General features: G+C 41.1%; 1 protein-coding gene across 1 annotated transcript in view; it reads left to right on the top strand.

Annotated features, from left to right (window-relative positions):
* xrcc4 (X-ray repair complementing defective repair in Chinese hamster cells 4) overlaps positions 1-11,514 on the top strand; it is a 44,463-nt gene that overhangs the window by 11,631 nt on the left and 21,318 nt on the right. The window contains exons 3-6 of the mRNA XM_005928982.3: positions 3,438-3,622; positions 7,191-7,357; positions 8,035-8,166; positions 8,408-8,547. Coding sequence (XP_005929044.1) covers positions 3,438-3,622; positions 7,191-7,357; positions 8,035-8,166; positions 8,408-8,547 — 624 coding nt within the window. The remainder of the gene's footprint in view (positions 1-3,437; positions 3,623-7,190; positions 7,358-8,034; positions 8,167-8,407; positions 8,548-11,514) is intronic.

Raw genomic sequence — 11,514 nt, 5'->3', positions numbered from 1 at the left:
CTAAGCAGCCCATCGTGACAGAGAAAGTCCTACCTGAGAGGTAGGATTTAAACCAATTAAGGGCAGATTCCTTGATGCCTATAACATGTTCCAGTCTCTCTAAAATAATTTTATGGTCTACCATATCAAAAGCAGCAGAGAGATCCAATAACATTAAAATGACAGGGCAACCAGACTTTGTCACTAATGTTATTTGTGTTTAAGTAGGCCTGTAGTTGGGAGAGGACAGCTCTCTCTAATATTTTAGATAAAAATGGAAGCTTAGAAATTGGCCTATAATGATCAAAGATGCCAACATTGTCAATGTCCTTAATGCTAATATCCAGGCCATATGAGAAGACCAGATCCAGCATATGGCCTTTTACATGCGTCGGTGCACTCACCCATTGTGTAAGGTTAAAAGAGTCAGTTAAAACAAGGAAATCATTGGCTAAGAAGTCCCCCTTAGTGTCAGGGTCCTGGGTCTGAGCGACCCAGGAACCCTGAGCAGTTATGGACTAATATTATAATATATATTTTTATTGCTGTCCCTCGTTATCCCTGCTTGTATGTGTGTGTGTGTGTGTGTGTGTGTGTGTGTGTTGTGTTTCTGCGGGCGCCTTCAGGCCTGGTGGGTGTGGCCCTGCTGGCGGACTGGCCACACCCGAAGCCACACACCTGCTGCTGATCAGGCCTCGTCGGGGGAGCTACTTAAGAGAGTCTTGGAGCTCCCACCGACACGGGATCATTTCGTGAGACTTCCCGTCAGTTCTCCAGCTGGTCTGTTTGTGAGTGTGAGCTTACCAAGTGAACTGAGGGTACTAACTACTGCCTCTATTTTCCCAGGAAGGATTGCTGGATGAGAGGGCAGCAGACACAGAGTGCACTGGCACGAGGGAGCAGACACGGAGTGGAAGTCGGGAGCACACGGGGATGTATTATTGTTGTGTATCAGTTCCATCACTGTGAATAAACGCACTGCTTGTACATAGAGCACCGCGCCTCGGTCCTCCTTCCCCACACCCCCCACGGTTTGCCATGCTGAACCGTGACACTTAGAGGAGATATGTATATTAAAATCACCAGAAATAAGAACACATCATAATTTAAAAACAGATAACCTAGAAACTCCGCAAATTCAGAAATAAAAGACTATTTGTACTTGGGTGGCCGATAAATCACAGCGCAGAGAACATAGTGGGACCAGTCAGTTCCAATAATTGAGCCTCAAAGCTAGAGAAAGTAGGAGAAGGCAGTCGCCGAAGTTTAAGTTTATTTTTAAAACCATGGCTATGCCTCCACCCTTGCCCGAGAGTCTCAGTGAGCAGAAAAGAACACAGTCAGCAGGAAGGAGTTCAGAGAAGGAGAAAAGTTCACCAGGACAAATCCAAGTTTCAATCAGGAATAAAACATCCAGGTGCAGGGTGAGAAAAAGATTGTTTATGATGAAGGTTTTACTCACCAGCGATCTTGTGTTTAATGCCATCCAGCTCTTAGTCACCTCGTCCCACTCAGAAGCACGTCTCAGCGTGCTAAGGTGCCTGCGTTGAGCACGAGTCCCTGAGGTCCCAATCCAGGTCCGAAGCGGCGAGTACAAGTCTAAGAGGGCAGATTCAGCGATGGCTGAGCAGTTTGAAGGATGGCCGGCGGTGGGAGGTGAATAGAAATTGCATGTCCAGGAAGAGAGAGGAATTGCTTACCACACTTCCTGGAGCGCCTCTCAAACAGGGAAGGTGGAGGTAGGCAGAAAGTTCTCGTAGACGGGCAGGTACGTGGCACAAGAGCTACACAAGTCCAAGTGTAGCTCCGGTTCGTGGAAGAGAGGTGGCCGGAGATTTATCAAAGTTAGCCGATCATATGTGATTAAAGCAATGTTCTCAGAGAGGAACGAAACCAAGACAAGAATAAAAAGAACACAAATGTCAAAATAAAAAGTGCGAAAACAGAGATGAGGGTAAGATGAGGTAGGAGGAGGACGGCCTACCGAGCACACTGGCGCCATCTCTTCTTTAGTTGGTGATTAATGGATGAAGGCAGTAATACATTAAACTGCACCTGTTATGCTGAAAAGGTGTGAGCATGTGCAGTAACCCAGTAAGTTACCTGAAAATATCTCTCTCTCTCTAAAATTGTCATGGTTCTGGGTCGGTGACCCAGTGTTTTTGATTTTTGTACTCTTATTTTTGATATTATGAATTATGACAGTTTGTGTTTTGGTTTCCCAGTGTTTATTCTGTGCTCCCTCTGTTTTCCGTCGTCCCTGCCTGTGTATCCCCTGTGGTGTAGTCAGGTCTCTGTGTTAAGCCCGCGTCTCTGAGTCTGTCTTTGTGTTTGTGTTTCCTGTTTTATTTTTGAAAGTCCGAGTCTGATCTCAGTGTGTTCAGATTATGCTTCCTTGTCTCGTCAGTTCTGATTTCCCCCAGCTGTGCTCTCCTTCTGTGTCTCATTCCCCTCGTTACTTCCCAGTGTATTTAAACCCTGTGTTTGTCTGAGTCAGTGTCGCATCGTCCTTCTTGCTGTGTGGCGCTCCCTTTGAGTTTTAGTTTGTTATTCTTCAGTTTAGTTTGTATGCTTTTTCCCTGCCAGCCAATAAAGCTGTGATTTTGAGTTCATCCCTCGAGTCTGTGAATCCTGCATTTTGAGTCCTTGCCTTTGCCTGCCACACAGTGTTTCGTGACAAAACTACTCAAATCTGAGCTAAATGCAACATTGGCAGCTTTTCCAGACCACATTAAATGATCACACTGCAGACTCTGACATATTTGGGTTTAATGTCAGGGGATGTTTGTGGATGAAAGTTATGATAGATGAAATTTTTGGTAGGACACATGATGTGGACAGTCTGGCAATCCCAGAATATTTAAACTCCAGACAGCTGTAGGGAAAGTTTCAGATTAAAAGCCCTGGAGTGTTTTACATGTTATTCTGTTGGATTAAATCTGATGGAGCTGATTCATAAACACTTCACTGCCAGGTATCAGGTGACCTGCAGAGACTGATCCTACAAACACTCAGAAACAGAGTAAACCAAACTGCACCACAGTGATCAGACGAAACCTTCCTGACATGAACACAGCTCCTCAGTAAAAACTGTGAACCAGCAGAGAGACTACACCCAGCACCATACACCACCTCTCTGACACAGTACACCCTCGGGCAGGTGGTGTCCCCATAAACAGTCTGAGCTCTAATTCACGCATACATTGTCCAATCTGGACTAAACGTGTGGCTGCACTTTTTAGCACTGGAGGTTCCAGCCTCAATTCATTAAGAGCAACAGATTCTGATGTTGCTAAACTTAAATGTGCCCACTGTACACTTTTTTCCCCTCAAAAATCAACACTGTTTCCATCTCATTGAGTAACATGCTGAATTAGCTGCTAGAGGATTTGGGATAATCTTTTTCTTAATTTTAATTTTAGACGTGATTCTCTTTTTATTTATTTTTTCCTATACAGTGAGGGGTGAAGTGGTGTGCAATGAGGCAGAGGAACTGGAGATGCCATTGGAAAGATATATCGAGGACGTCGAGCAAGCCTTTACAGGGAGAGAAAACTCCAACACCTACAACTTCACTTTGACACCTAATCCCCCAGGTCACAGTTCCACTTTGACATATGAGAAGATGCAGAAGGATATCTCAGTAAGTGCTGCATGTCTAACTCATGAATGAGTTAGACCTAATATCTCACTATGACACCCAGATAGCAGTGGGTTAGATAAACAGTGTAGTGTGGTTAAGCTGGCCCATTTTTGGCCCATTTTGAGTCGACTTTTCAGTCGAGCGACGGTTTTGGGATCGGCCCGAGTTTCGCTTTAATCGTGTGTTGTGCATCGTGTAGTATACATGGGGTAACGAGAAGCGACTAACACCTCACGACGAGCTCCCGATCAACAATTGTATGGTTGCAAGAAAATCAAACCTGTTTGAAATCCTGTCGCCCGTCGTGATGGTATCAAAGCAACCTCTCACACTGCACACGCGCAAACACAGAAATGAAAGTGAAAAAGACTTATTTAAATGTCAGCAAGCCTTGTATTTTGACTTTTGCACTACTTTTCTGCAGGTTAAATGAAACTACCATGTTTTCTGGTTGTCATGGTTCCTCAGTGTATTTTTTTGTCTTTTTGTGGTTACTGTGTATCTCTGTAGTGTGCTTATTTTTGTCTCTTTCTTCATATTTTGTGGTTATTTGTTGTATTTTTATGAATCTTTTTGATTTGTTTCTTGTATTTTCAGTTGCTCTTTGTCGTTTGAATCTTTGTTCTTGGTTTGTGGCTTCACATTTATTATCGATTAGTGGCTTTATGAAGTATGACCTTTAGTATATTTGCACTGCTGGTGTTTCATATTTCGACAGACGGAGTGATGGTATTTGGCAGTTGACTGAGTAATGCTTCTGTAAAGGTTCACTGTGTGAATACACGTACAAGATTTAGACACAGGGCCTATGTTCTCATCGTAGTTGTGAAAAAAATGGAAATGTTGAGTGCTTCCATAACAGCAAAAGGGAAATGAATCTATGTTGCAATTAAAAAAAAAAAAAATGAAAGTACCATGTGTCAGTTTACTGACGTGTGCAGCAATGTGTTATTAGAGGTGACCAAGGCTTTTCTTCCACAACAGAGAAAAGCCCAGTTATTCATCTGTCATAAGGTTTTGAGTCATAACATGAGCCTTCACTGTAATGTCTCCCTATTTCTGCTCCTGTCAAGCTCTGCTGATTGCCCAGAAATGAGTCTCACACTTGGAAATAGTCAACCACTTCAGGGTGCACCTAACTTTAGTATTTTAGATGGTATCTTTGGACACTGGCTGCATTTTCTCTCCTTTTCACTCCTTCCAGTCCTTGTATCTGACTATTTGCGCACCCAGTTTTATCTGATCTCAGAAGCTGAGCAGGGTCAGATGGGTGAATACCAGGTGCTGTAAGCTATTATGCAGCTGTGGTTTAGGTAGTAGAGCGGGCCGTTTACCATTCCAGCGTTTTGAAGTATTCCTGAGCAAGATACTGAAACCTGAGTTTTGAGTGTGTGAATATTAGATAAGGAGCTTGTGTACAGAAAGCAGCATGTGGATGAATGTGTGTGTGATTGGGTGAATGAAGCTTGTAGTAAATTGTGCTTTAAGTGCTCCAGGTAGAAAAGTGCTATGTAAGTATCAGTCCATTTACCATTTCTCAGGAAAATTGTATTTGTTTGTTTGTTTGTTTGTTAAGCCACTCCTTCCATTTCTGATGAGGCTTTAAGAAACAACACATTAAATTGTTTCTATGTTTAATTTAGTTTTTTTTTTGACACCCTTGAAAATGTGCATAAATGTGCATAATATAATGTTATTATGAAGGTTGCCGGTTCGATCCCCAGCTCTGTCTGTCCTGGTCGTTGTGTCCTTGGGCAAGATACTTCACCTACCGCCTACTGGTGCTGGCCAGAGGGGCCGATGGCGCGATATGGCAGCCTCGCTTCTGGGCAGCTGTGGCTACAACTGTAGCTGCCTCCACCAGTGTGTGAATGTGAGGGTGAATGAATGGTGGAATTGTAAAGCGCTTTGACTGTCTAGAAAAGCGCTTAATAAATGCAATCCATTATTAATATTATTAGTTGTTAATGGGAATACATCTTAGATTTTTAGTGTTAGACTATTAGTTGGGGGGATGAAGGAGAAATGCAACATTCACTCTTCTTGGTTGTAAATTTGGAGTAAGTGGGGACCAGTCCTGAAATAAAAGTGTCTAGCTGTTAATTTATGTGAATCAGTGAGTCAGAGTTCCAAACAGTACTGTTGCTATGATGACATTGGAAACCTGTTGCTCTCAATATTTTGTGTCCAGCTGGCCTGCTGGTGCCTAAAACCAGTCAACAACATCCAGTTTGATTAGCAGCTTTACAACCTACTGCCCCTCACATAAGCCCTCAGGTAACAGTTGGAGGTAGGCTTATGATGACTAAGAGCACAATACTAACTCAGTGAATACAAGGAGAAGATAACTAGAACGTTTTTCCCAGAGCGTCTTAGAAAAGCCATTTTCATTTCAATGTGTAATATTTCAGTCACATGTTATTTACTTACCATTTGTAAGAGTTGATGAAGTAATAGCTGGCAAAGGTTAGACACAGAAAAAACTGAAAGTGTGGAAATGCAGGAAGGGATAAATTACTGGTTTGTCTATTCAGTAGAAATTGCAGTTCCTCAAATGTTCTGCGAGTAAATAGTGAAATGTAAAGTCTTTCACTTCAGAGAAGAAAAGATTGTCACGTAATTCTCCCTTCATACAACCCGAACAAGAGCCGAATTGTGACTGTAACTCACCACAATTGGCTTTGTTGATACTTAAAGTTGCGTTGTGGCTGTGTTGATTGAAACACAGGGGAAAACTATCCTTAAAGAATAAAACACTTTTTATTTCTTTTGTTTGTGCCAGGATTTAAAGATGCTTTTTTATGCTGTGAAGCTGAGTATTTTTACATTGTAGTTTGTGGGTAGTTTACGCTGGCATCAAATGATTAATCCAGGAACTGCTACTTAATTAAAACAGTACGTGGAGGATAGTATATCACCATTTGGTGTTGATTTTCTGCTGTTTATCTCTCTTATCCAGTCTGGAGACACACAACTATTACTCCCCCCATGAAACACAGTTATTTAGGGAGCTGTGGATCACAGGGGTCAGAAGTTAGAGCTGATACCCACATTTGTGCTCCATGTCTTTGTGTGGATGCAAACATGTTTGACAGAAACGTTTGTTCCCCAGAGGCCACTGATCACTATGCTTGTGATATGAGTGAGATGGCCCATAACCTCAAATTAAGTCTAAACAAAGTAGTTAAACTTTAATACTGTCAAATCAGACAGTTTTGGTTAGAGTTTTATTTCATTCTTTAAGTTTTCACTCTCTCTGATAGCCTTTCTTTAGTATTTAACCTCTCAAAATACATTTAGTAGTTCATCAGTAATGAAATACTTGGTAGTAGGGCTGTCATGTTATGATATGGTTATGACAGCCCAAAGATCTTATCAAGAATATCAAATCATCTGTCAGTTATTTTGGATAAATACGTTATGAACATGTGCCAGTAATACAGGTCCATGAGAACACCACAGCTTGGTAGTTGTAGCTCTAAAAACATATATTTAGGTCACAAAGACTGCCTTTACAAAACTAAACAAGTCAGTTTGTTTGGTTGATTTTTTTACTCCTTTCTTCCAGTTCAGGCTGGGCTCCGTTCTGCTGAAGGCCGTCCCAGAGCCAGCAGAGGCAGTGAGAAATTTACTGATTCACAGTCTGCAGAGGGGAAATAACCTGCAGCACCACAACCAGAGACTACAGGAGGAGAACGAGAGACTTCGAGGAGAACAGCAACACATCACTGCAGAGTAAGTACATGCATGGATGAACACACATGCATACAAAATCACAGTAAAGTCAACTTTACACCCAAACCACACAAACTGTGGAAGGTGCGAGTATGTAATCATGTGCTAGCACATAGTGCACAGAAAATACAGGAATATTTTGGTCCACACCAAAACTGTTGCTTTGTCTTCCTGTCACTGCGCACTCTGTTTCAGATGTTTTGTTTTCTATCCTTGGCTCTATATAATGTCATAAAGTGTCAGCATTTTTAATATGATCATCTAGTTTAGTCCATGTTAAATGGACTGTAATTTATGTTTTGTTTTGTTTTTTACTCTCAGCCTTTTACACTAGTAGACTGTTCTAAATCCTGAGTCACCATAAACATTGTTATATTTGAAGAGGCTGAGTCAGGTTTCAAAATTCATTACAGGATAGAAACAGCTCTAGTACAGGTTACAAATGATCTCCTTAGGAATTAAAAGTCCTCTTCACACACTAAGGATAACAATAGAGTTCCACAGGGTTCTGTGCTAGGACCAATTCTATTTAAAATATACATGCTTCCCTTAGGCAGTATCATCAGAAGGCATGGCATACATTTTCACCAACTTGATCTTTCCATGAAGCCAGATTACACAGACTAATTAGTATATTTGGGTTTGCTAAAGAACTTTTTTGTTTCTGTACATTCAAGACTGAAGCGTTACGTTGGTGGTAAGGAAGCCCTGGAGGCAGAGCTTTACTCTCGGTTTGTCCTGGTTCTGAATGAGAAGAAAGCAAAGATCCGCAGTCTACAGCAGGATGTCACAAAACTGGAGGAAATGAGGTGCACTGCTTATACCACATTGACTCTCAAACACTGAAGCTTTTCCAAATGTTTAAAAAGTAGATTTTTAGCTGTGAGTTTTAAGGCAAGCGTTTTTTTAAATGAAATATATGCCATAATTGCTTATTAAACAGGTCAAGGGTATTTTTCCTTAATTACAACATTCCTCTGATTTCTTTGTTGTAAAAGTTATGTTAAGCAGTCTGAGTGAATCATGTGTAATGTATGGTTTCTGATACAGGAGTAATGACCAACGAAAGAAAGACTCAGTAAAGTCAGGTCAGACAAGAGGTCAGGATGATGGTGTTGAAGCGGATGATTATGGTGGCAGTACTGATGAGGACCCAGTGGAGACGCAGTCGACTCCAGCCTCCAGTTTGGGTAAGACTGGTGACACTGGGGAAAAAACAATTAAGTACAATTTTGTCAAAACATCAAAACAAATTGCTAAAAATCAAACTGGGAATCATTGTTGGTGAGTTTTTAGCTGCTTTTCAAAATGACGTCACTTCCGGTTACGGGCAGGTCATGCGGTCATGTGATAGTTCACGCTGATGGACGTAGGAAGTGTTACGAACAGCTGGTCGGATCGGCAAAGCGTGTTTCTGGAATATTATGTTTTTGTTGCTGCAAGTGATTTTTATGCAGTTTTTGCAAAGCTATATATGGAAGGAAACTGTGACCTAGGACAAGCTGATGGCATAAGACGTAAGTACAACTCCTCCGCTTTCATATGCAAAAAAAATTATTGCGCTAGCTTACCTGGTTGCAGTGCTACCGGGATTTAAAAATAGTTACGCAAAATGGAGCGTGTCCGCTCCGACCGGCTCTAAAGGGTTAATCTCTTAATTAATCTCTTAAATTAATCACCAAACATTCTTGTTAAACCATTACTTTGAGGAGGTACTTGTGCTCCTTTTGTCATGACCAACTTGTTTTAGTTCATAAATAGATGTCACGATATTTTCCTTGTGAATTTACTGAAAGATTCCTAGCTTTTAATATCATTGATGGTAAGCTTTTCTGGTTTAGTGGTAACTAAACAGGTAGAAACCATAATACCACCACAATGTTTTACAGATGTAATTATGCCAAATTCTGTTATTGTCTTTTCTCCAAACTGAACACTTATTTAAAGTAAACATGCTATTTTGGCCACATCCATCCAGAACATTGTCTCGTGGCTCATCGATGTCATCTTTAGTAAACTGTAGATGAGTAGCAGCGTTCTTTTTGGAGAGCAGTGCTTTCTCCTTCTAGCCCTGCCCTAAACACCAGAGAACCTCAGGGCCTTCAGAGTTACCTTGTCTTCCTTCGTGACCTCCCTGACTCACGTAGAGGGTAATGCCGATCTTCAAGTCATTTCGTTGAATAAAAACAAGGTGCTCACCTGTACTGGATCATCCCATTGATTAAAAGGCCTGACTCTAATTTCTGCTATAAATTTGCTGGTAATCCTACAGGTTTGCATACTTTTTCTCCTCACTCATATGTATTCTCAGGAAATATTTTATTTCATTTCTTTTACTGGTTTCAGTTTGTCTACTTTTAGATCTTGCACATATATTATTAAATATAAAAAAAATCATGAAGCCATGTCCATTTTAATCTGAGTCTTACTTACATATTTTTGTGCTTTGGAGTTTGGCGGAGAAGTGCTTTTACCGTTTTTTGTTTTTTTTACTTTGCTAGCTGATGGAAAACACCTGCTAAGATGAGTGTGACATGTCACTGAGAGCAGGTCTGAAACACCACCACCTTCACATTTATTGCTCTAAAGTTGGCAAACCAGCAAACGTTGGGCATTTCCACACTTTGACTTGTCAGCTATGGCTTAAAATACATCATTGGGAGCTGTTGTTGTGGGAGCTAAGTGTGTTTGGACTATCAAGAGACTTTGTTTTCCTACTCAGAAACTAACCATGACCTCAGTTAGCAGTTATGCAATGCAGAGTAGTGTGCGTCCATGTAATGACTTCAATAAACACCTTTAAATGTGTGGTGGAAGCAGGGCAGACAGCAGTTCCGGAAGCCTCGGTGTATATCCCCGACTCCATTATTGAACAGTCATCAGCCTTTCCCTTGCCCAGTGGTCTGCTGGTGTTGTTAACCTGCCAGCTAAGAAGCCCTGTTAACTGCCAATCATATTAAAAATGAAACCAATCACAACGTTGTTGTCCCTTCAGGCTGTGTGCTAGCCAACATTAATGCCTTAACCTGAGTCCTACATACAGAACAAATAGAGAAGGTGCCAAAACCCTCAGACCAGTCAGAAGATCGTACTCAGTCTAAAAAGATCAGTTTTGACTTTGGAAGTAACTTGTCTGCTGAATGGAAAGATTGTGTCACAAATATGCTTAATTCAGTGCCAGAACTGTTTTCACAGCATGAGTTAGATTTTGGACAGACAGAAAAAGTACACCACCAAATAAAGCTTAGTGAGGAAACGCCTCCAAGAACTACTCGACATTGGAGTGATACGAGAATCTGAATCTCCTTTTGCCGCCCCAATTGTAGTTGTCAGGAAAAAGGACGGGTCTGGTAGTTTGTGCATCAATTAAAGGAGGCTAAACCTCTAAACCATAAAGATGCATACACACTTCCCAATCTAGAGGAAGCATTTTCAGCTCTGGCAGGGTCAAAATGGTTCTCAGTCTTGGATCTCAAGTTCGGATACTATCGGATTGAAATGTTGGAGTCAGACAAGCAGAAAATTGCCTTAATGTATCCCTTTGGGTTCTGGGAATTTAATAAGCATTTCAAAGGCTCATGGAGCGGTGTATGGGTCTGATGAATCGTAAGGAGGTCCTCGTCTTTATTGATGATCTCATTATTTTCTTGTTATCCCTCGAAGAGCATGAGCAGTGTCTGAAGAGAGTCTTGTTGAAATTGAAAAAGTTTGGCTTGAAATTAGCACCCGGCTGAGATATTTAAATATCTCAGTTAAGTACCTCAGCCATATAGCATTAGAGTATGGAGTCGAAACAGATACAGAGAAAATCAAAGCCCTCACAACTTGGCCCATCTCCACCAACTTTAAGGAGCTAAGGATCTTTTTTGGGCTTTGCTGGGTATTAGCGGGGATTCATCCAGGACTACTCTAACATTTTAAGGCCATTAAATGAGCTAACCGCCGGTTACCTACCAATAAACTGAAAACATGGTTTGATAGAAATAAGCTATCATTAAATTTGGAAAAAACTACATTTATGTTATTCGGAAATTGTAAAAAAGATGCAGGAGCAAAATTATTAGTAAACAATGTTGAAATAGAGCAAGTTTCGGATACAAAATTTCTGGGTGTGATAATAGATAACAAAATCTGCTGGAAACCTCACATAAAGCATA

The sequence above is a fragment of the Haplochromis burtoni genome, unplaced genomic scaffold, assembly GCF_018398535.1.
Source record: "Haplochromis burtoni strain Fernald_Lab_line unplaced genomic scaffold, NCSU_Asbu1 Contig_113, whole genome shotgun sequence".
NCBI classification, from domain to species: domain Eukaryota; kingdom Metazoa; phylum Chordata; class Actinopteri; order Cichliformes; family Cichlidae; genus Haplochromis; species Haplochromis burtoni.
Note: the sequence above shows the minus strand (reverse complement) of the source record. Positions and strands in the feature narration are given on the sequence as shown.